Below are 26,252 nucleotides of genomic sequence, written 5' to 3' on the forward strand. Positions count from 1 at the left end.
CACATACACACACACACACACATACTGCTGCCATGACTGCGTGCAGATAGACAACATGAGCTCATAGCTGCATACGAGAACAGAGAGATTAAAAAACAGAGATGCAACTCACACTCACAAGCTGCTACTATGATACACAGACACACCATACATATAACCACACAAAAAACAAACATGCAGATGCACACCCAGACACACACACACAGTATACACACACATGCATGCAAAGACACACAGATATAAACCATACATATTGGAAGAAATCTGGATTTTTTTGTGTCATTTGTGTGTGATTGTTGTAATGCTGTCTGCTGATTGGCGCACTGCTTTATTTAAGGAAATAATTCCAATCAGTGGAGCAAAAATCCAACTGCATCATGGTCACTGTATCTGCTCACACACACACACAATCTGGCAGCCATGAAAGGGATTTCCGCCATGAGGAAATAAATGTAAATAAGAGTGGATTTACTGTAAAGCACAACATGCACACAATACTCTCCCGTTCAGTCTCTCTCTCTCTCACACACACACACACACAAACACACGCATACGTAACCACAAAAACCAACCCCACCTCCCCTGTAGACCAATAAAAGCAGCCGCCCTCCCCCCAGAGACCGCAGAACTACAGACAAACCGATGGAAAGACGGAGGTAGGGAGGGCGGAGGAGAGGAGGGGATGCTTATTAAAGATCAATCAAAGAAGATGGGGGGGATGTTTATTAAAGATCAATCAAAGAAGATGGGGGGGAGGAGGAGGAGGAGGAAGGAGACGAGGGAAGGGGTGAGGATGACGAATAAGGTGAAAAGGCGACAAAGCTCCGAAGTCGAGGCGCACCCAAACTTTAACCCATAAACTTCAACCTTATCCCTTAAAGCAGTTCGTACACGCCGCATTGTTTTTGTCAGAGATCATTCAACATTTGCCAGTTGCATTAAAAACAGAACGGGTGATGTGGGGTTGGAGGGGAAGGGGGGTCTAGATTTTCACCACCTTCTTAACGACTCCTTTTTAGTGGTTAGGGAATATGTTTCATCATAAGGTACTAAACACACTAAGAATTTGTATTTTCAAGAGAATTTCTTTTATTTCAGAACAGCTCAAAACGTTTTTCCCTCATCCGTCCTGTAAAGGCTGCTTGCATAACCTGCACCTCGGGCCTTCACATTGTGATTGACGTCTCTAAAAAGATCCAGTAATAAAGAAAAAGAAAAGAAAAAGATCTGCTCTCTCTTTCAGTTTGAGGTTCAAGGAAGGTGTGATTGATTTCATTCACAAAACTTCGCAGCTTCATGCATAATTGTGTTTCTTTTTATCTGTTGATGCCTGTTGATGAAAGTTTAAATTTTTTTCCTAACATTTGTGAGTTTGACTTTCCATTGCATGTAATTTTCAATGGATATTTGGTTCTATGCCTTTGTGATTTTATATGTCTGTCCAGTATAAGGTGTGCTAATTCAGACTGTGCTGCTTGCATTGTATTACTCAAAGCTTTACACAGTTTCCCATGTGTTAGGGAAGTTTCACTGAAAATGTGCAATCTCATTAAAACACTTTGAATTAGTATTGCTCTCACTGAGCCGACATCTATGTGAGTTGTCCGGATGCTGTAAACTCCATCCACCTGGAGCTCCAAGAACATTAAAAGACACGAGGAAATGTGAAGTCGCAGTTGGTACAGACGTAATCCAGTAATAACAGAATCTTTTGACTGATGCTCGCGCAGGACTGCAGCACTCAAGCTTTGCTCAAGGACACTTCAGCGGGACGGATGTTTGCTGACATGGGGGGCCGCTCTGGAGCTCAGCGTCTGAACGTTCTTCAAATGAGCTGCTTTCTGCTTTACGTCGGAGTACGTTTCAAATTGATTGCAGTGCTCATGTGTATTGGAAGTACGCAGTCAAGACAGGAACTGAACGCACTGAAGCCTATCACTGCTGAACGGCTGCCAGCCCGCTGCACTCGGCCTGTTTCATCATTCCCATTTCATTACTCTGCCTTGGAGTAATGGCCCACCCACCTCATGTGTGTATCCGTGTGTGTGCATGTTCCGGCATATGTACTTGTGCGCAAGTGGGTGCCACTGTGCCACTATTCCAGTAACCATGCGGTTGCCACAGTTTCCTTGGGCTTGGACGTGCCAGACAACCAAAACACCCAAACTATTGAAACTTTATTGGTGCCAACCACCCACTGATGACAATTACCCAGCCCGCGAGCAGGAAGTCGGGGTCCACGTTCTGTCGAGCACAAAACCTGGATACCATTTACCGTAAGGCAACAGAGGTTCCTGGAAACAGGGAGCGCCAGACACATGCGCTCCAAATGAGGAGGATTAATAATTCCACAGAAAGATACGTTTGAGGCGATACGACTGCGAGCCTCTGATGCGGTTAGGGGAGTTTGTTGTGGCTCAGTGCGAGGGGTATCACAGAGTCATCTAATTACGAACACACCAAAAATCCTGATGATCAGCACAATGGCCTCAAACAAAGCTGAAATATAATCAATAGTGTGACATTCGACGAAAACTTTTCTCTCATCTGCGTTGGTTTGCAGGAGAACAAAGTATCAGCTTTCCATATTTATTGGCTCCCATTTTAAAGTATGCCAAAGCAGTGATGCCAACAAAGGGAACAATTTTAATTCCCAATATTTAAGCAGTATAGCAATTACATTTTCACTGACCTGTTGTCTTCTATTGCTTATGAAAAAGAACGTAAAAGAGCGTCCCATTAGGAAAAATATTAGTGATTCCAAAGGAGATAAAAATACCACAAAGCACAACATGCTGACATTCATGTGCTTTACCAACATTCAACAAATGAAGGATGGGGTTTCCCTAAAGCGGTTTACAAGTCATTTTCTTTTTCTGACATACAGTAAATCATCCTCTGAGAACCAACAGGGTTTATGAGAGACTGAATGTGCCTCTACTGCAGCAACATCATGATAACAGGTCTCCTCCCTTGTGTTGTAAGCTGGGGTGGAATCGCTTTAACAGAGGGGTGAGTTGGTTATACCTGAATGCAGCCAGGTACTCAGGATCACCCATGGGTGGGTCAAGACCTCCGGTCCATGCCACATTCACATTGAAACCCTCTCCGGCTCCAGAACCAACCTGAAATGGAAAATATGTGCTGTGTTGAGTCATCTACTCCACTCTTGCATTCAACACACTAATAAAATATGACATTTTCAGAGAAATAAATTATAGTTTTGCTACTCTTTATTGCTGTCTGGGAAAAAAAGAGACTCCCAAAGTAAGTTATCATGACATTATATTGTTATTATTACAATTAAAACGAACCCTCTTTCTACTCTGTCCCAGTTAAAACAATCTGTATTCCAAAAACCAGAGTGCAGTAGCGGGACCAGAACTGGCGCTGCAGGCATCGACTGCCTCCTTGTGACCTGAACACGGATGTCACCCACCTCGGCTGGCGACCCGCTGCCGGGGAAGAAGTTTCCATCGTCATAGCGATGGAGTGAGATGTAGAGAACGCTGGGGTCGCTGTAGAACACTTCTTGGGTGCCGTTGCCATGGTGAACGTCCTAGCAACAGGGCAGAGGGAAAATGAGGTTTTAGAAATTTGAACCGCACTGATCAAGGACAGGATTTACAGAACAAAAGTTAAAGAAAACTCATGATGTATTCAAACAAAATGATGCTTCTGGACCATAACTTATTAGTTACTTAGTCTTGATGCATGTAGTAGTTTAGCCTAATTGAAAAGTAGTACTCCCATTACAAGACTGAGTAGGATAAAATAAAAATATAACAGCAAAAAGCCTTCATATGGGAATATTATAGAAGAAACCTCAGATATACCATAATACACAAGTTAAAAAGTATTTTAAATTGTCATTAGTGCACTATAAGACTATTCTGAGGGTAATCAACTGTAGTAACAGCAATGGCACCAAGCTATAGTCTTACCCAGTCAACGATGAGGATCTTACTGGCACTGAGTTTGTGCTGGAGCTGCTTGGCTGCTATGGCCACTGAGTTGAAATAGCAAAAACCCCTGGAAGAGAGAGAGAGAAAGAGGGAGGATGAAATATCAAGTTAAGAAACAGAAAGCAAATACTTCAATTTAGTCAAAGAAAAACTTTTCATGCTTTTATGCTGAACTGACAAAACGCCTCCTCCAGCGCTCTTCGGGGTGTTGTTTCTCTTATTTCCTTTCCTTAACTCTTACATGGCTGTTGTATGCTCACTGGGGTAGGACCTTGCCCTTTACACTCCTGATTTTTGGGTGCTTGAAATGCCTGATTTTCAGAAATGAAAGCTCATTCTAATGTTGCAGTCCGTGTAGGTCATTCTGCGTGAGGGATTCACCTAAATGCCTGGAAAATGGCAACCTGACTGTGCTTGGGAAACAGAAGAAGAAGACAGGCAGCAAAACAAAACAAGCAGTGAAAGTATTCATCTTCCTTATTTTGTCCCTTCCTCTTTTTCTTATATTCGGTTCATAAATACACTGGGCAAGCTGCTGACACTGCAGCAAGACAAAGGAAAAATCACTGTGGTGTGGCTGAGCGGGCACACACACACACACACACATGCACACACACACGCACACACACACATGCTTACATTGGATTGGAGGGGTCTGCATGGTGCCCTGGCGGTCTGACAACAGCAAAGCCGTTCTGTGCAGCAGAGGGAAAGAGGCAGCGACATGTTATTAAACAGCATATCAGCTTTTGTTATATGATCCCTGTGCACAAAGACAGAAATAAGTCCTGTTAACTTTCCACATGCACAATGTTCTCAAATTTCAAACACAGGATTTCATACAGATGAATATAATGGCTTTGGTGCACAATTGAAGGCTTTAGATTTAAGAAACTACATATTTCTTTAAAGATTCATTTTCTAACATCGAGAAATAAGCTTTGAAGCTTTCGTATGTGCACCAAAACAATCGCAGTCCTATAAACTCCCAGTGGAGACCCAGAGCTGCAAGTTTTCCCTTTGTCGTTTTGCAGGCCAGCTGAGTGAGTCAAGTTCATCTTTATTATCCCTGGGAGGGAAACGAAACTTGCATCTCCGTGAACAGAAAAATTAAAACCATGAAACATGAAGACACAATGACAAAGATAAAGTAGGCAGTGAAAACTTTGAAAACACAAGCCTTGACAATGGAAGAACGGGGTTCATTTGAGGCTTGATATTTTTATATATTAGTCTTCATCATATCTCATGCGGTAGTGGGAGTCTGCTCCATTTCTGAAGCACAGCCTCATCTCATCACCTAAAAACTGATTTGGCAGGTTAATATTTAAGCTCATGTATGAAAAATCCCTCTGTTTCGGGATTTCTAACTTGAGAGCCTGCTTTGACTTGGTTAGATGGTTATATACCAGGGTTATTATCACACAAATATGTGGTTTTGAACGGCATTACTGATGGAGGTACTGTTGGACTGATGCTGCTTTTTTTAGTGTCTCCATCACGGGACATTAAACTCTCCACTGAGAACCGTTCAGATTCCTTTAGGTAGGTTGAGCAACATCTCCAGGCAGGTTTGTCTGACCCAGTTTTACACACAGGGACTACAACACCGACACTCCCGGTGACGATCTGTGCTCTCACCCTCAGTTCGCCTTTGGCCACTCTGAATGCCAGCTCGGTGACGCTGCCCGCCGCCATGCGGGACGCCGTGGAGGTATGAGACTCATTCCAGATGGTGTCGTTGTCGACCTGCCAATCACAACACAGCCATCAGCGCAAACAACAAGGTGGAGGCCGCAGATGAACACATTTTCCTCTTCATGGACAGTGAGGATTCATCTGAGCCCACGTCGAGGGTAATAAGTCACAGGCAGAAAGTTAGACTTTTTCTTCAATCTGTTATTGTCTCACTCTGTGTGTGTTTACAACATAAAACAAACAAATTAGAAGGCTAATCAGCGTATGATGTAATGTACCTTATAAACACAGCTGACGATACAGACCATGGAGTATTTATTTTTGTTGCTGGCACAGGTCTTGTTATTATATTTTTCATTAATGCCATTTATTACCAATGGCATGTACTTTCCTGTTTGTTGTAATGTGTTGTGCAGTGTTGTGTAGCATTTTGCTGCATTCCATTTTCTTCTTATTTGCTGCATTTCACTTCATTGTATTTCTTTGCATTGCAGCTCATTTTGCTGCAAGTCGCATTGCATTTTGCTGCTCTGTGATCATTGCATTGTGTTTCGTTGCATCGCATCTCGTTACACTGCATTTCATTTCAGTGAACTGCGTTTTGTCGCATTGCATTTAGTTGCATTTCATTTCACTGAATTGCATTTCATTTTGTTGGTTTGTGTTTCGTTGCTGTGTTATGTTACGTTTCATTTCATTGCATTTAATTTAATTTGTTGCATTGCATTTTGCTGCATTGTGTTTCACTGTGATGAAATTCGCTGCTGGTGTGTTGCATTGCGTTTAGTTGCCTGTCTTGTTGAATTTAGTCGAATTTCGTTCAATTGTGATTTGGGTATTTGAGTTGCATTGTGCTGTTGCATTGCATAATGCATTTTTGTTTTGTAGTAGTGCTGCGATGTTGTGTGTTGTGTTATTTTACAGGTTGTGATTACATCTAAACTCCCCCTGAGATATAAAGAAAATTCAAAGAAATCTCTGAGGAAAGGATGACACAACATATAATGACTGGAGAGTAAAAAAAAGTCAACAAACAACTTTTACTCTCCCGTTTCCAGGACACATCCATGTTTTCTGGTAATTTTCCTTTCCATCCTCACAGTCTTTTTTCTCTCTTCTGTTTGTTCACAAACTGGCATTTCTGTCCGTCTGGCTCGGACAATGAAATCTGAGGCATTTCTTTTATCCCTGGTCATGGACATGCTGTTCTCATTAGCCTGACTTGTCATGGTCCGACACAGACTGTCAGGCTGACTTTAGACCGGGGCAAAGCCAACTTTCTTTTCCTCTGTAATATCCCGTCTTTCCTTCTTTCTGTCTTTCTTGTTTTTTTCCCCCCTCGTTCAACCACTCACTTTCCTTTGAAACACTATCGTCTGTCATCAAGCTGAGTGACTGCGTTGTATCATATAGCTTTCATTAGGAACTTCGGAGAATTGTGATCAAAAGGCGAGCTATTTTGGGATTTTGTTTGTGTCGGCGTGTATTTTCGAGTGTGTGTGTGAGTGTGTGTTCGGCTTTTCTCACCCCTACACCTCCACACGGCAACATCACAAACATCCTCTGAGAAAGGATTCCTGTAGAAGTAAAAACACAACATGTATTGTATATTTATTCATAGCTATTCAGTGATATTTGGATTTTCTTCATACATATTTTAACCATTACATTATCATACCCAGTCGAGCGGCATGGGATAGGCTGACCTTACATGATCCCCTGAATTACAGCAGATTACTTGTGGCATGAGAGAACGATCTGGGTTGATTTATACATTACAGTATGTAACCATCACAATTTTCATGTGTTTTTAACTCGGCTCTCCCAAATGGCCTCTGCGTGCATTTGAAAACTCTATATGGTTTTAGGTCTTCAATACAAACCTCAGATGGAAAAACAAAATATTTTGTTATAGCTGCACACAATAAGAATCTTCTAGGTTTACTGTTTTTTCACTTTTCCTCCAGTGGTTAAGTTCTGAATATTTGATGAAATTTGGAAACAGCTTTTGCAAATGATTAGCATGGAGGCTTTTTCTCGGTCAGAGCCACAGGACCCAGTGCAGGTTCATTTCTCAGCCTGTGAGGACGTGTGAAACGTACCGGCCAGTTTGCGGTTGTCCAGTTTGAGTCTGTTGAGCGGGTTGGTGCCGTAGAGCAGGACATGACGCTCCGTATGGACCGACTGCAGCTCCTCCAGGGTGGCTTTCCGACCACGGATACTCTGTATGGAGACAAAATACATGGATGCAGTTGTTTGGCTAAAAATCCTCATCACATGGCATACGTGGAATCTCATGGATTCATACAGAGGTGGAGAATGGCTTTTGATTGCATATCCTAATGAAGATTTTGTCAAAGCAATGATAATGTGGATACAGTCATCACTAAACAGACAGAAACACAGGCACAAAGCTAAGTTCTCCTCTCATCTCAATCATGTTTGTTCAAATTTGATATGAAGAAAGCCTTCTGCATCTCCCACTAAATGTTTGATTAAAGTGGACCCTTAACTTCTTTTACATCTTGACTTTTTAGTCAACGCTAAACAAGATATTTTTGTGCAAGTCTGTATGGAAAAAAAACCCCCACATGAAATCCAATCTTTGCATCTGAGACTGAAGCCAAATCTCTAAACATGCAACGCAAATGAACCAGAGACACAAATGAGAGTCAGTGAGAGAAAAAGACAGAAGTTTCCTGTAACCTTGACAACATGGCCTGGAAATCCAGTGGGACTGGCCTGATCTCTGAACACAGAAATATACACAGCAGCTATTAGTGTCCTTCCTACCTCAAGATACTCTGGACCTACGATCACATCACTGAGTCTGTACCATTGGACCTGTAGGAGTGTGTGTATGTGTGTGTGTTTGTGTGTGTGTGTTTGTCACCTACCTCACACTTCCCCCTCAAGCCTCTCTCCTGTAGCCGGGACCAGATGCTCTGTATCCTCCCAGCATGCTCTGGGTGACTGCTGTTGTCTCCACATGTACACTGATGCTTCAGCATTTGAGAGTCGTACACCAGGCCTGAACACACACACACAGACACACACACACACCACTTGACTTCACTTTTGGGACATTTGCACTACAGTATATTCTCACTGAGTGACATCAGATCAGTGGAAAGTAAAGGACAGTTCAGTTTGCTGATAGAAGCGTGTGAAAGATTCATTTTGACTTCAGTGGTTTCCTGGTAAATATCAACACTGTGCTCGTTTTTTGGTTATGTTTTTGTCTTTCAACAACAGAGGAAATGTGCAGTGGTGGAACGGTGGTCAGAATGACTTAAAAAAAAAAAAAAAAAAAAAAAAAAAAGGTCAGATTCCTCATGAGGACGCGAACAGCCTCGCCTGTAATTGTTAAACTTTCCCAGATGAAGAATTTTAATCCATGCTGTGCTTGAGCTCATCAGGCTTTAGAAGCTCAGAGATATAGCGAGCTAAGCCACATTCTGGACCAGCATCTATAGCTAGCACTCTGAGATTTTAACTCCTTCTGATCCCCGCACTCTTCTGGTCCATCCAGTCTGGAGCTGAGCGAGCTTTGGAGGCTCTGCACCTGCCAACTCCGTTTTATTTTGAAGAAATGTATTGTTTTAGGCTTGCTTTTAGTTTTCACTGGTATTTGAATTATTCTGTGCATTTGCCCTTTAGTAAATGATGTTGTTTCTTCTTTCATTATCCTTCATGTTTTCAAGCTCGTCAGCAGCGGGAGAGCTTCTTTGCATTGGTTTGGGATTTTCTGTTCATAGTCTTCCATTCATTTGGATGCTCATCCAGTTTTATTTATTAATATGTGTGGCACTATTCACTGCTGGTCCTTAGATGGAATTAGATGCCGGGAATCATCTAATAACATAATAACACAACCGACTTATGTGCTAAATAATAAAAAAAACAATGATATATAAGACAATGTATATTATTTATATCTAATACTCTGTTTGTTGTAGCATTGGGTGTTTTTTTCCTCTTGTTCTTGTTCTTTTCCTCTTCTATTGTGTTTTTCTTAGATTTTTTTTTTTTAGTTTATGTTGTTTTTCTTTATTTTAGAGATGTCATCCTCTGAACTACAATGTTTAATATGATATGGGGAAAATATTAACAATTAAAAAAAAGGTTAAAAAAAAGACTTTGAATGCACTTTTGCATGTACAGTTCATATTATTGGGTGTGACACCTTGCTCAGCTTCACTAATAACACAGGAGGTGAGCTTTGAAACAGCATCAAGGTTGTCTTCATCTATAAATAAAATGCACACTGTCAGTGCACGTGCGGCTCACCAGTGGTGAAGCGAGGTTTGCTGGAGGCGTCCGGTGCGGCCAGGCTCAGGGGTTTCTCCGGCAGGCTGAGCGAGGTGGAGGCCGGGGACGACTGCGTGCGAGACAGTGGGCGATGGACGCCCGCCCCGCCGCCAACGTGGGTCATCATGGGCACTGCCAGCGTCTCCATCTGGGCGGTCTGTCGACGCAGCTGCTGCAGCTGCTTCTGCTGTTCCCATAGCAGCGACTGCAGCGTCAGGATAGCAGGAGAGAAAGAGGGAGGAGGGATGATGATGCTGTAATATTTCCAAACTATTTTCTATTTTTTTTTTTTTAATGACCTCTGATATGATACATAGGATGCAGTTTGTCTGATTAATGTCATGAATACACTGCCTGTCTATGGGAATCTGTTAACTTGAAGTGATTCAATCATGACACTTTGATTCCATAGAAATATTGGTTGTTATAACCCTTAATTTCAATGAAGTTGATGGACTAAATGCTGTTTGACAGGCTTTTTCTTCCTGTAAAGTGTAAAATTCAGTTTTTTTTTTTGGCATGATGGTCATTTAATCAGAAGGATTACTGGCACAAAATATTCAAAGATATGTCACTATCATCTTCAAAAATCAGTTGAAGCCTAGCTACACAGTAAAAGAGCAATTCCCCTTGCGGCAGACAGTAAAAAAAAAAGGTCTGAAAGGTGTTCATCTCCACTACTTTGTCCCTTTCCCTTCTGAAATATCAGCTCATGAATGAAAGTAAAGGGAGAGAGAGAGGAACTTTTCACCCAGTCTGAATCCTGGCTTTGTGGTTCGGTTGATCAGTGACTGACAAATTTGATATAAAGAATAACAGCTTAGCTTACATGCACCATGTCATCGTATCAACATGCTGAGGCAACCACTTCCATTCAGTTAGTATTGAGCAGTGGCCAAACCACAACTGAGTGCACAGGCAGCCAGGATCAAGTGAGGAAATGTTAGGCCGCCATCTACTGGACGGTTGATTGAACTACATGCTGCAGTGCTGTGGTTCTCAGCTGGTGGAGCCTCAGGATCCACATTCACCCTGAGTTCAGTTACAGCCCACACACAGGCTAATTAAAGAGGCATTCAGTCTGATTTTGCAAGATGAGCAACACACAGTCATGTTTGTGTGTGTGTGTGTGTGTGTGTGTGTGTGTGTGTGTGTATGTGTGTGTGTGTGTCTGTGTTTTCCAACCTGGTTGAGTATGAGTGCATGCTGCAGGTTGATTTGCTCTCCCTGGCCGTCAGCTGCTGTTGGCTCCGCCTCCCTCAGCGACTCCGCCCTCCCTCTGCTCTGATAGGCGGGTTCTGCAGGCGATGTCCCGCCCCCGTCCTCTGAGTCCATTTCCTCAGAGGGGATCTGACGCAGTCTGGGCTTCTCACTGGACTTAGACATCAGCTGGACACAGACACACACACACACACACACACACACACACACACACACACACACACACACACACACACACACACACACACACACACATTACTTCCCAAGTACATGCAAAACAGACCAAATGCAACCAGCAGGTCTGGTGTTGCACCACAGGAAGTCTCCCCCTCCTGCTTACCTTGCCCAGGTGAGTCTGCTGTTTGAGCCTCTCCAGCAGCTGCGTGTTGTGTTGCTGTTGGAGGAGGTGTGTGTGCAGGGGCCGGGGACTCTGAGGGAGGGGCTCCGAACGCGTTCTGCTCAGGGGTTTGTGGGACTGAGCGCCCCCTGGAGCCAGGCGGTCTAACTGGGGGGCGAACTGCAGCGGGACTGGGCTGAGGCCTGGAACTGGTGGAGAGGGGAAGAGGAAGCTGTTCAGACATTTAGCCTGGGTGTAGGAGCTGCTTTAGTAAACAGTGTGTGTTCAAATCAAATCAATCATCTAAACATGATTTGAACGCACTCTAAAAAACTCTCTTACCAAGCTATTTAGTCTCATAATGAATGTTAAAATCTGTCAGTGGGATAAGAAAATCACACCGGTTTCCAATACAGGTTCCGTATTTTTTTATGATCAAGAAAATGAAACTTGATTCAAGAAAATTCTGGGAACAAATTGATTAGTGATGGAAACAAGTGGATTATCTCATTCTCCTGGCAGATTTCTTCAGTTCTAAGAAAAACAAGATTTTGAGACTAAATGATTTGCTACATTTTTGCAGTGTGTCTCAACTGTCATTTAGTCTTTTTTGAAAACTGACATTGTGTACCATTTACCATTTGGACCCATGTCATTTAAAATAGTAAAATGGTCTCTCATTTCACACTATAGAAATTTATTTGCAGATTTTACAGTAGACTGTGGACTGAAAGCTTCTGAATCCTAATGACCAGGCTGTATGTTACATCTCTGATGAAATTTGCTCAAGACCGCTGCTAAGTACATGATCCCATGGGAAAACAACACATGCATAATGCCACCATTTCACACTTTAAAAATGAACAGGCAGAGGGACAGCAACAACACTACGTCTTCGCTGTGGAGCTGTTGGCCTGGGTGTGTGTATCAGCATGTGTGTGTGTGTCTCACCAGCGAGCAGTGGAGTGTGCACCAGTCCAGAGGGCTCCAGGATAATGACAGGCTGGAGGTGAGGGTTCAGCTGGCCGGCCTGCTCCTCCCTGCCCAGGGGAAGGAAGACGGGCGAGCCCCCTGCTGTGACCACTGGCACGCGGCCGACCTTCAGAGAGGACAGCTCCCTGTCAGCCTGCACACACACACACACACACAATCCACCAGGCCTGTAGCAACTCATGACATGCAGCCTCAACAGAGCCAAATTTATTTAGATTTATAACCCAAGTGGATTTGCATTGGAAACAAGGGCGATTACCTCACCCCACTGGTCATTTTTTTTCACATATTTTAAGAAAAATAAAATTTAACGGCAACGATTCTGGATTAAACATGTTAGTTTTTACCCTGGTGTTGGCTGGCAGTCCCAGTGTGATGGTGGGCAGGGTGGAGGGACTTGAGATGGTGAAGTTAGCTAGAGAGCCGTCCTGGAGCAGCAGCCTCTGGGCCTGCACATGCAAAACATAATCATTTACTCATAAACATTTTATTGTTGTTGTTTTGTGTGAACGCAACAGAAATTGGAGCACTACCTATTCAAGGTTCATTCAAGGTCCCATTAAGAAATCCCCTTTAACATTTACCATCATTATCCTCATCAGGTTCAAGTAAAGCATGACCACGGTAAAAGACGGCGCTCCTCGGCTGGGACTGAACTAAGCTACACTTAATCCCTCTTTGATTTCTCCACATGGAAAATGCTCCTCTGAATGATCCTTTGGTTTCTAGTCCTCGACTGCTCTCTTGATTATTGCTCCTAAATCATATTCCGCCTGACCCCTCTTTGGTTTCTGTTCTCAAACTACATTCCTCTAAACTTCTGCTTTTTGGTTTCTCCTGATAGCTACTGCAAGGAAGATATTTGGATTGCTCTGTTTTATTTATATAGTTTCCATTTCTGCATGTTATTATACTCTTTGATGCAGTGGCCCGATTTCACCGAGGTTATTATGAGACATACAGCCAATCTAACCTGGTCAGATCAAATGTTGTCACACTTCCTTACTTTTTACTGTAAGAATAACATAACAGTATCTCATATAACAATATCTCAGCTGTACATAACTTTTACTTTTTTATCATATCGGTTTATGTCTTCTTTTGCAGGTTACAGCAAATACAATTTGTTATGGGTGAATGCACTGTCAGGAGGATTGCTACGCAATTACATTGTGCTCTCTGCAAAGATGATAAAGGAATCTATCTATCTATCTGTCTATCATAACATAATCCAATTTATCTTGTCTAGAGTAATGAGAATAACAATACAGTTGTCCCTCGCTATAATGCGGTTCACCTTTCGCGGCCTTGCAGTTTCGCGGATTTTTTTTTTGTGCAATTTTGCATGCTTTTTTTTTTTTTTTTTTTTTACAGCGCATTGTGTTCTTCGTCCTGATTGGCTAAGGGACTGTAGACCATTGTCAATCAATCTCCTCCGTGCCGTGTCTCCTGTACAGTACAGAATGCGTTCATTATAATACTGGACTTATTTTTCTACAAAAGGTTTGAACTTTGAGAGTTTAAACAAGAGAGAAAAGTGAGAAAATGTTAATGCCTGTCTGAGAAAAGTGTATAAAGTGTGTAGTGAGGGCTTTTACAGCCTTAAAACATCTAGAATAATTGTAAAAAATAAAGCTGACTACTTCGCGGATTTCACCTATTGCGGGTTATTTTTAGAACGTAACTCCCGCGATAAACGAGGGACCACTGTAATAATAATAATAATAGATTCTACTAGATACCAATGGATTCTAATGTAATCTAATGTATTTATGTAATAATTTCATATAATGTAATCTAAATGAATGTAGAAGTCTAGTTGAATAATATTTAACTGTATACTAGTATAGTCTAGTGCGATCTAATCTGGACTCCTGGCTGGTTTTCGTGGCGAGCTGTTTACGACGCCGAGCGGCCGTGACTCAGACGTCCAGTGCAGCAGGTGTGATGCAGATTGCTGTGTTCTGGCAGACTTTCTGTGATTAAATGAATAATGTATGAACATCTGACAGACACTCAGTGTCCCCGCGCTCTTGTGTCATTGGTTTAAACATCTCATTACTCAGCGTCGCGGCACAGCTCATGTACATGAAACGTCGACTCTCACCAAAACATGCGCCGGCTCATTTCAAAATGCACCTGTTATTCCAGCTCCGAGGAACAAGGTGCCGCGTCGATTTGGACACGGGGAAATATTTCACCATAGGAGTGAGCTACAAGTGCTACATTTTATCTTTGAAGTCCCCATGAAATGACCTCACAAGACTTCTACCTCCTGTAAAACAGAGGATCTTAAACAGTGACACCATCCTGCACTAGTGGGTGTAAATTCAACTTTCAGCCAATAAAACCTTCACAAATCTTTAAACATCCTCTCTCACCCACCTATCTCCACTCCAAATAAAATTACTTTCTCTCCCACACTGATATGTTATCGGCTTAGGGTTTGGTCTGTCCTGTTGGTTTGCACTTGTGAATGATCCTTTCCTGCACCGTGTCCAACCCAAACTATTTCAACAAGAGATGCATCCAATCAAGAAAGTCCATTTCATGGGCTCTTTAAGTTTCAGGCCTATTCTTTTTTTTTTTTTTTTTTTTTTTTTTTTTGTACATTTAAACATTAAGTTGATGAATTATTTGGTTTGGAAACACGAGCTATGCAATTACAAATATAATGTACTGTATGTGTGTGTGTGTGTGTGGACTCACCTCATGTGACAGGCCTCCTGCAGATGGCAGCAGCCCATTCTCATTGGGCAAACTGTCATTGGGTGAACTACAGCCAGAGACTGGAGTGCTGCTGCTGCTGGGGGACGAGTCTGGAGGGAGAGAGAGAGAGAGAGAGAGGGCAAAGAAAGAGAGAGAGGGGGAGCATTGATGAGTTTAGGATTTAGGAGTTCATTTTGCTCATATAATTGTATCACATTACATTTATTTATCCTGTCCAACCACTTTAAAAAACAAAATGAAGGAAAAACATCTATGAGCAAGAATAGAAACCATTTGTGTGCAAATGCTTGACTGACTGACTAATAATTGAGACTGTTGTCACCTCTACTGTATCTGAGTGTGTGTGCATGCATGTGTGTGTGTAGGTACCTAGTGTGTCGGGTACTCTGGGTTTGACGGCGGGCGGGGCGCTTTCCTTGCGGGTGAGCGGGCTCTTGCGGGTGTTCAGGTGTTTCTTCAGCTTGTGTTTGACCTTCAGGTTGGGCTCTGACGCTGACGGAGACGAGCACAACGGGAAAATGTGAGTTTTTGGTTGTATAATTTCAGGTCATGTCCTAATTTGTTTTTTTTTTTACTTTTCTTTTTTTGTTTTGTTTTGTTTTGCTAATTTTTGGGTCATTTCTTGTTGAGCTGCTCATCGCCTTTGTCCCATGATTTTGAAAGAACCCAAGCCCAATCTGCTCGGGCTTCACGGGGTTAAAAGAAAAGTCAAGCCTGGAGATGGTCAGATGAATACGGAATCAGCGAGGACACAGGTGATCTATTTTTAGGAGAGAAAAAAATGTGACTATAAATGTGTCGGGCCGCCCCGGGCTGTAAAACAAGTGCTGCCGGTTGTGGGCTAGCAGACTGTGCAGAATGCATCAGCTGACTCGCTCTTTGTTCTGAGTTTATGTAATAAAACTTAAACAGCAGAGTAACCAGCTGGCACAACCTGGGCGTGTTAGTGCCACTGTACCAAACTCGTGTCGGTGGCACGGATTCAAAAATGACACCACGGGGGGGAAAAACTGACACAAACTGATCTGAAAACTTAGGTTTATCTAAAAATGAAATGATTCTTACAATGTATTAAAACACCATAATTATTATCCTTACTTTGGATTTTTCCGTTCGCATTAAAATTAATAGCAGGCCTACTTTTGAAGCGGCACAGCAGAAATTACATAGTGTTTACCGCACATATTTTGCTGTTGTGCTGTTTCCACACACAGCAAAATAGCACTGCAGCATGAATGAAGCATTTCATTATCCAAAGGCATCTGGAACATACTGGAATTTCCTAGGAGAACGCACAGCAAAACTAAGTGGTGAGGAAAATCGCATAAGTAAGTCTGACGGATTTAAGTTTGTGAGTGAGCTTGTTTGAAGATACTGTAGCTGAGGACCCCGGCTCCCCCTTAGGCCGGTTGGTGTCATTTCAAAATGTTGAAATCCATTCATCAAACTACATTTATCCCAGTTTTTTTTTTTCATTGCATCCATTCTGTGCCTCGTGGCTCGGTGTGAGGCAGTTTCCCACTTACCTGCCCTGCGGAGCGGCGTCTCGTCTGAGCCCTCAGAGGCAGGCTGCGTGGGGGAGGAGACCAGAGGCTGGGAGGAAACACTGGGGTCTGGAGCCAGCTCTCTGGAGGAACACAACACACACACACACACACACACCATGTGTGAAACAAAATGACGCCTGCTTTGAACGCCAGCAGCCTTGGAAGCCGGCGACGCCATGTTCACAGGTTTCGCGAGCAGCTATCATGGCCACAGGAGGCCACAGGAATGCTCTTTATGTCTGTGTTTGTTCCCACATTTTTGAACAAACATACACATGATGTACATCTGCATTTTCAGCGTCTTCGGCTGAATGTACTCACACCAGGGTCAAAGCAACTGCAGCTCTACTTTTCCTGTGACAGGCTTTCATAAGGACTCACCCTAAATGCCTCTTTCTGTTGACTCACTCTTGCTCAAAAGTATGGGAACTTTAATCTCACTGTGTCTTTTAATTCTCATTTTTTTGTCTCATTTTACAATTCTTATTATTTCTCTTGACTCTAAATGTTTTTATGTCTTATTAAATTTTATCTTGAGCACCTTGAATGGCCTTGTGTTTGAGAGGGGCTATGCAAAAACTTGCCTTGCCTTTATTTCTGTGCTCGATTCCACAAACATGCACATAATCCATCAGAAATGCGTGGCTGAGACGGTGGATTAGCTGTCACAAGTTCCCAGACAAAGTGAACAGAGATGAGCCCTCCTTGTTGACGTGGAAAATAATGTGAATGCCTTCAGATTTGGAGGTGACAGCAGGCAAAATGACAAGAATGCTGGTATTTATATAGATTTTGATATATAGGCGATGTTTACACTGCAGGCCTTCATGCTCCATTCAGCGCAGCTGCTAAGAATTTGTATTTTTGAATGACCACTCATATATCTGTTCTAGGACAGGACCAGTGACAAAAGACAGATTTGCTTTTCATTTATATTGTTGCACTTGTTTCAGCACATTTCACTTGCAGTTATGTGCCTTCATTTTGATTTTGCTAACTTTTAGTTATTGTCATGATAACACTGACAAATTCTAATTTGACTCATTCTGATCTGATTTTCTATCACATGTCCACGTGGGCCAAAATGACATGAGAGGCATGTTACTTTTTGCTGTGTGCAGCAGTAAAATAACACCAGATCTGGGTCACACATGAGGGTAAAATAAAGTTAAATGTGCTGCATCTTGAAAAAAGTTTCCTGCACACTCACAACTTTGATAATAAATCTATGCCAGTGTTTTAACCCCTTGAAACCGGAGCAGATTCAGTTCTTCACTTTCAAAAACATGGAAAAAAGACAATGAGCAAAAACAGAGAAATAGCCAAAAAAACAACAACAACAACAACAACAACAACAAACAATCAGGGAAATTACCAGAAATTAGCCAAACAAAAAAGAAAAGACAGAAAAAAAAGAAAATATTTTCATAATTCTATACATACATTTATATAAATATCTAATTAAAAATATATTATTATAATAATTATATAATGGTCATAATTATTAATATACTTTTCTGGACATCTTTCCCTGGTTTATTAATAATTTTCAAATAATTCTCTCTCTCTCTCTCTCACACACACTCTCTCTCTCTCTCTTTTATTTTAGCTAATTTACCTTCTTGCAAACTTACTATTTCTTATACTAATTTCTTAAAATTCGCAGGTCATTTCTTGCTAATTTGCTGATCCCCCCCACCCCTTGTGAAACGCAGCCTCAAGCATTTAAACCCTGGGAATCTGATGTCGATACAGGCCTCAGAGGGTTAACATATGTCCTAATCAGGGCAATAAGCTTCTTGTCTTAAAAAATATAAAGAGTGAAGTCAACATTTTTGACAACAGTTCAGCCATTCAAGCATGCAAATGGCAAGTCATGCATTACAGTGTTTTGGGTATATGTTTCATAGTTTGATATTCTCCTGTTTTGCTGTGTGTTTTGTGGGCCATCAAGTCATTCGTGTGTGTGTGTGTGTGTGTGTGTGTGTTGGGGGGTGGGGTGGGGGGTTACCTGTATGCTACAGGCGTGACAGTCAGGGGGTTGGAGTTGGTTCTCTCCAGCGCCGCCTGTTTCTGCTTCTTCAGAATCACTTCCTGGAGTTTCTGTTTCACCAGGGAACTGGCCACTGCACCTGCCAATCAATCACAAAGCAACCAGAATTAAAAAAAAAAAAAAAAAAAAAAAAAACATTAAAGAGCTGAGAGATTAAAGAGAGATGTGATATGATGTGATTGACTCTATGATGTCGTATTGGTGCATGAACACACTGGCCCACATGTATGTGTGTGTATGTTTGCTGTCTGTCTGTGAGCATGTTTGCTCCTGTCTGTGCATTTGTGTGTGTGTGAGTGTGTGAGTGGTGACAGGAGGTGTCAGGATTGATAGGGTCAATATTGACCTAGTCAATATATGTGTACGGAGCTGGGCTATATTTAACTCCACTGTTACAGCTCCACTGGCTCAGTTTATATTTAGCTCCCATTTCAAAGCACATATGTAACTATACTGTATCACTGCTTGATGCATCTTTCCCTGGGAAAGTCCTCTTTGATAATGACCTTCTTCAGCATGTGCAACACTAATCACTTTGCATAAATGTCAGTGACAGAAGTTACTGCCCCAACAGTAAAGTGAAACTTGTTGTAACAGCTGACCGTGATGTTTAAAGCGTGTGTATGCATGCATGAGTGAATGCATGTGTGTGTGCGTGTGTGTGTGTGTGTGTGTGTGTGTGTGTGTGCGTGCGCAGACTGACTCTGTTGACTCTTGTCCTTGTGTTTTAGCTGCTGCAGCTCCTGTTGTTTTTCTTGCTGCTCCTGCTCTCGCCGTCTTTGCTCCATATTAAACTGGAAACACACACAACCAAGAAAACAACACAAACCTATTAACAGGTGATCAACATGTGACAGTAATACCAGTTACTTGAAAAAGAAAACTGTAACTTATTTGAAGATGAAACTTTTAAAACATCAGTAATATGAAAACAATAGCCAGTACCCTCAAATGTTTTTCGGTAACACTTTACAAAAAGAGTACAACAATTAACGTCAGTTAACGTTAGTTAATGCCGTTATGGTTAATTAACTGTTAGTTAATGATTATTATGGCATTTACTAATGTTAATAATATCTACAATAACCCCTAAATAACATGTAAATTTATACCTTAGCATGAACAGTATTAGTACATGATTCTTAGACACATTAGTTAACGGTTAGTTAACTGTTACGTAATGTTTATTACCTATTACTTAATGTTTATTACGGCATTAACTAACGTTAATTGTTGTAGTCTTACTGTAAAGTGTTACCTGTTTTTCTCCACAAGTTTCATTCTGTACATGTGAATTTGTCACCCCACCTTTCCGATTGTGAAACTCTTACGACCATAATTGAAATGTATTTGTCAGTTCCCCCTCCTACCCGGATGTGCTGGTGAAGCTGTTGTTGAGAGAAGGAGGTGCAGGGCTGAGGGGAGAACGGGGTGAGGAGTAACGGCGGGTGCAGCGGGGTGAGGAGCGCCGTGTCCGAACCGGGACGCATCCCCCGCTCTCCCACCCGGAGGTCCATGGGAAACAACGCGGCGCGCGACACCGGCACTGCCACCGATTCTGGGAAAAGAGAAGGGTGGGGATGAAGGGGAAGGAAAGCACAGGGCAACAATTAATTTTAGTCACACTGCAAGCATAGTCATTTTGTGTCATACTTGATATGAGAAACCCTACCAAACCCTAAATAACATCTACATTTCTAAATATAGTCTAACAAGAAGTAGATTGATTCAGCCACCTGATGTTCTGAGTGAAAGTTCATAATGTGACTTGTAGACTTGTTTCCAGTAAACTGGAAACAAGTCCTAGTTTCTACTCCAAAGCAGAACTGTAGATTCAGAAGAGTCATCTCAACCTCAACAAACTGTTAGCTATCAGGCTAACCAGCCAGGAAACTAATTCAGCAAAACAACCAGTGTTTACAGAGGTAATTACTTTAATATTGTTTGTTTCAAAACGCAACATGCTACTACTTGTCACTGCTGTTCCCAGGGTCCTAGGTTCCTAAGGTACTAGGTTCCCAGGGTGCTATGTTTAATTTCCAGTTTAATTTTCTGTTAATGGACATTAACCCAGGGGACACAGGACCTATGTCCTATGTTCTATGCTCTCCTATGTTTTTTGGCTCCTATATAGGGCCCTAGAACATAGGACCCTGGGAACATAGGACCCTGGGAACATAGGGCTGTGGGAACATAGGACCCTGGGAACATAGGACTCTTTGCCATGTTCCCATCATGTGCCATATAAATCTGGGGAACACAGGACCCTGGGAACATAGGACCATGGGAACATAGGACCCTGGGGGAGTATGATGTAGAACTGGGGAACATAGGACCGTGGGAACATAGGAATGACTCAAAGTCTTCAGTCAGCGATTGTTTCAGTCTCATCTCATAGCGAGGCAGTGGTATCTCATCAAAAGGCTATTATGGTTAACTAACATTACCTAACATTAGTTTGGTACTAACCCAACATTGAGCTTTACATTAGTTCCAACCCAAAAACAGCACAGGAATGAACCGTGTGTAGTCTATTCCATTACAACCAGCTGTTTTTAGGTGTTTCCAAGAGTTGTGGACATCCAATATGGCTGCCAGTGACATGTTTTGTCACCTGACCTCATTTCCCTAAGCTGTACATTGTGAGCTTGCATCATACAAATTGCTGGATATAGTCAAGAGGTTAGAGAAGTGTTTGACTGGAAGGTCTGGCTGGAAAAGTGTGGGAGGGGTAAGGGGATGAGTGATAATGACTGCCGACGTGCCCCTGAGCAAAGTGTTTCATCTTCAGGGGAACAAAAGACTGTTGTTGTACTGGGCAGCTCCTTGGGGTGAGTGTGTGTGACTCTATCAATGTGGAGGAGGGTGTTACTGGAAAAGAACATGCACTTTCCTTGGGTATTATTTGGACAGTGTGATAAATTATTAGCTGGAAGTCAGCACACTCTCAGCTCGGAACAAACAGTGCACCTGAATGCCTCCGTAATGTTTTATCCATATATTTGGTTAGATGCAGCTTTCAAATAGATTTCTGGTGATTTTTTGCTTGATCTTCAATTTTCATAAAAGCAAAAGATCATATACTGACTCTCTTAGAGTAAGATGTGGAGAGTCTTGCACCTTGTTGAAGAGACAATTGGCAGTAAAGGGGAAGAAGAGGAGGAAATAAGGGTGAAACTGTAAGAGAAAAGAGAAGTCAAGACATTGGGAGAAATCGAGGAACTGCGAGAAATTTTATGGTTTCAGAGCAAGTTTTTTTTTTTTTTTTTTTCAATCTCTGCCAGGCGGTAACCTGGAGGACATTGCATTTGTCATATGTGTCTGTCTGTGTGTGTATATCTGCCTGCAGCTAAGTTTTTGTGCACAGTTATGACTGTATGAACAAGGTCGTCTCAAAGACCGTTAAAAATCTTTTATTATGCAATTGATTGCCACTTTTCAGCTGGTTTTTCATCAAAGTCCGGGGCAGTGGAGAAGGGGAGATACGCCTGGCAGAGATCTGCGCTCTACTGAGTTCACTCCTCACGCTTTTAACCAGTTTTCAGCTTTAAGACTGAGAGCATCAGTAGCTGATCTAAAAACCTAAAGAGTTTTTACAAAATACGACTTACAAAACAAGCAATAGCTTTGGAATGGCTTAATTTTGTGCACACAACTTTATGCCATTGCCACATCACTCCTCTAGGCTGCACTAGCACCACTGCTCCCTCCCTTTGCATTTCTCAGTTAAAGTCTAACACAACACATAGCAAACTAGTTCGGTCTTACTTTTGTAGGTTCACACAAAACCTACAAGCCAACACTGTCTTTCTCTCTCTTTCTCTCCCTCTATCTCTCTCTCTCTTTTTTCTCTCTCTCTCTCTCTCTGTCTCATTTCCATGCTCTTTGCATGCTGTTGGGCTATTTGCATTGCATGGCTGAGTCAATGGGAAAGATTGCCTCATCCGGCGCTAAAAACAGGATCCAGGAAGGGAACAGCTTGGGAAAAACCTGGGGGTGGTTTGTGTCTGTAACACACACACACACACACACACACACACACACACACACACCCTATTAGATACATGCACACACATACAGTCACACACAAACACAGACACACACACAGAGTCAAAGTCACACTTGTGCATAAATAAATGCACTTTGCACACCAATGCCCGCTAACACATTGACACATAGAGCACACACAAAAATAGAAACACACATGGAAAAAGCACACACTCATACATACTATACATACATGTACTTGTGCAAATACACGCTTGCGCACACAGACACACGGATGTGTGCTGTGGAGAGGAATACACACACTCCAGTGAAGGTATACACAAACACGCAGTGGCATTTTCATAAACACACTCATGCTCACTCAGACTGACACACACATGAGACAGGCTTGAACAAACACCTATTGCACAAACTGGACTTGTTCCATCGAGAAAACCTCACACACACACACACACACACACACACACAATTCCGGAGCTAACATCTGATTTTGTAGGCAGGCAGACGGGGACACACGCACGCACACACACACACACACACACACACACACACGCACACACACACACACACACACACACACACACACAGACAAAGAGTGAGGTGTGACATCATCTTGGTGCTCAGAGGTCTGTGTGTGAAGTGAACGTCACTCACAGCAGCACTGAAATGTGTGAAAGGGAAGAGGTAGAAAAACGAGAATAGAACCAAATACAGTAGAAGAAAATGAAACTGAGTACAGTGGGCTAGAATATAGTAGAATATAGTAGAATATAGTAGAGTATAGTAGAACCAAATAAGAGAAGAACAGAGTACAATACAAGAGAATAGCATAGAAAAACAGAAAGGAATAAAATAGACTAAAAAATAGAATTGAACACAAAACATTATGCTAAACTAGAATAGGATAAAACAATAAATTAGACCAGACGAGAATATAAGAAATTAGAGTACAACACAGGCGTGGAATACAATAGAATAGAATAGAGACACCATAAGATGTGTTTCATGTTTTATCCATGTGAGGCCTGTTTATTGTATAGCTGACATCTGCAAATACACACACACACACACACACACACACACACACACACACACACTGAACTTCTGTAGCTGTACTCTCATTAGCCTCACAAACTGTTTGACTCGGTCAATCTGACACAGCAGTGAAGACAACAGAGACGTTGTTGGAACTGTGTGAGTGTGAGTGTGTGTGTGTGTGTGTGTGTGCACGCGTGCTGACATATCCTGTATTCCAGTGACAGTGCTCCATATTAGGAGGTTCAAATGCAGAGAGACGGCCTGGATGCCGACCATGACTGGAATAACTTGAGTTCCCTTGCCACACACACACACACACGCACACACACACACAATCATATTTTCTGCAGTGACAGCAAGGGCATTAAGGAAGAACAAGGCTATTATTCTGGGACAAGGGGGAAGAGAGGCGAACATGCTTATACAAGGAAACAATGGCTGCTACAGTGTACACACACACACACACACACACACACACAGAGTTGGGAACACCAGTGTCTCTCCCATTCCCCGCCTCCCTTGGGCTATAAATAGTAAAACACACACTGGTCCAACATTTACCTACACAGGGCCTTTTGTTTCCACAGGGAAAACTGCAAACACACACACACACACACACACACACACACACACACACACGTAGAGTGATACAATGATGTCATCTCAACTTTCCAAATCTCTCTGTGAATATAAAGAGGTGTGTCAGAAAGTGTGTGGATGCATAACAGCTGATGGCTCCTTTATCGTCTGAGGCTGATTATGATTTATTGATTTAAAATAATGGCTCCTTGCTTGTCTAATCACTTTTGTTCCATCCAAATATTCTGGTGTGATTCATGACGTATCAAAGTAGAAAAGGTGAACGGAAACACTGCTTTCTTTGAAGAATGTTTTAAGTGTGCTGAAACATTATTCCACTTATTCCACGCATTGATAAAGAAATTATGCCACAAAAAGTGATTGAAATTAATTCGTAAAATAAAATAGACTTGGATTAATCGGTCAATCTCAGTGGATGACACTGGAAAAGTGGCTTTTACTGATGAATGTGCTTGCTCAAAGACACTACAGACAGAACTCAGGTCCTCTGGTTGAAAGATGATCTCTCGGGGCACTAAGTCACCCTGCTGCCTGGTAAATGGACACATGTTGCACATTTTGTATTCAAAAATAACTGAAAATAACATGGTTCTATATAGATAACATGGCTTTATATCCAAAAACAGTGTAGTGGTTAAGTCCCAACCTCTGGAACCACTGTCACCACAACTGGTCTAGGACTGAATCCCTCCACAGCCCTGCCTTCCTGGGACCTGGGACCCTTTTAGAATTATTAATACCACAAATAAGAAAAATAAAAATGGAACAGGATGGCGAGCTCTCTATAATAAGGATATCATAGTCCTACTCATATGAGAAAAAATAAAACTAGAAGCTGTGGTTTTGATCACGTGTTGGTTTGATTTGAATCACATAGTTTTACTTGGCAAAGAGCTGGGAAGGTATGCACTAGACACACGGACACAAAACATTACAGCTGCAACTAATGATTATTTTCATTATATATTAATCTGTCCATTATTTTCTCGATTAATGGATTTGCTGTTTAGGCCATAAAATGTCAGAAAATGGTGAAAAATGTTGGTCACTACTCCTACAGCCCAAAGTGTTGTCCTCAAATGTCTTGTTTTGTCCCGACCAACACTCCTGACTTCATTTACTTTTTATTTTAGATTTACTTTTTCAGGTGACATGTACACCTGTTTCCACTGTTCAGATATGTTACATATGCAACCCAGTCACCAGAATAAAATGTTGCCATTTTACATTCTGCAAACCAACACATGCATTGAAATCCTGACACTTCTGAACTAAAAACACATTGCATATCAATATTTATAGCTTATAAATGACTTCTGGTCAACGTGGTGGAGCCTACATCGACGTCACGTGACTGCTGACGCTCGTGCACACGTGAACTCCAGCTAACGTTACCTTGTTGGCTACTTTTGCCAGTTTTGCTTGATTTGGTAGCTTCGTTAGCCAGCAAGACAACTTGGTGAAAGTTAGGAAAAGGTTATGGCCAAGGTTAAAAAATGTCCAAAAGCAAAGTCTTGGTGACTGTGTAATCCACCACTCAGCATACTTCCTAAAATGGTGTTTTTCCTGCGTTTGATGCTACCTAACAAAACCTGAAAACATGTCATTTTGACATATCCTTGGTTTACAGAAACATAAAATGCCAACATTTTATCCTGGCAGCTGGGCTGGCAGTTAAATTGAAAACCACTGGCAAGGCACAGGCCATGGCACTCAAACACTTTCCTTTATGCTGGACTCTGTGAAGAAAC

The 26,252-nt window shown here is 42.0% G+C and overlaps 1 protein-coding gene across 2 annotated transcripts in view; it reads right to left on the reverse strand.

Moving 5' to 3' along the window:
• Positions 1–26,252, reverse strand: part of hdac7a (histone deacetylase 7a) — a 74,662-nt gene that overhangs the window by 7,586 nt on the left and 40,824 nt on the right. For both annotated transcript variants that reach the window (XM_030055978.1, XM_030055979.1), the window contains exons 3-21: positions 20,226–20,413; positions 19,559–19,649; positions 18,814–18,934; positions 16,782–16,882; positions 15,625–15,747; positions 15,235–15,344; positions 12,873–12,974; positions 12,484–12,658; positions 11,536–11,741; positions 11,160–11,363; positions 9,954–10,179; positions 8,561–8,694; positions 7,766–7,886; positions 7,191–7,240; positions 5,607–5,714; positions 4,605–4,660; positions 3,945–4,032; positions 3,440–3,559; positions 3,028–3,125 (exon numbers count right to left, since the gene is read on the reverse strand). In XM_030055978.1, the coding sequence (XP_029911838.1) occupies positions 3,028–3,125; positions 3,440–3,559; positions 3,945–4,032; positions 4,605–4,660; positions 5,607–5,714; positions 7,191–7,240; positions 7,766–7,886; positions 8,561–8,694; positions 9,954–10,179; positions 11,160–11,363; positions 11,536–11,741; positions 12,484–12,658; positions 12,873–12,974; positions 15,235–15,344; positions 15,625–15,747; positions 16,782–16,882; positions 18,814–18,934; positions 19,559–19,649; positions 20,226–20,413 (2,422 nt within the window). The remainder of the gene's footprint in view (positions 1–3,027; positions 3,126–3,439; positions 3,560–3,944; positions 4,033–4,604; positions 4,661–5,606; positions 5,715–7,190; positions 7,241–7,765; positions 7,887–8,560; positions 8,695–9,953; positions 10,180–11,159; positions 11,364–11,535; positions 11,742–12,483; positions 12,659–12,872; positions 12,975–15,234; positions 15,345–15,624; positions 15,748–16,781; positions 16,883–18,813; positions 18,935–19,558; positions 19,650–20,225; positions 20,414–26,252) is intronic.

This window comes from Myripristis murdjan, chromosome 7, assembly GCF_902150065.1.
Source record: "Myripristis murdjan chromosome 7, fMyrMur1.1, whole genome shotgun sequence".
Lineage (NCBI taxonomy): Eukaryota > Metazoa > Chordata > Actinopteri > Holocentriformes > Holocentridae > Myripristis > Myripristis murdjan.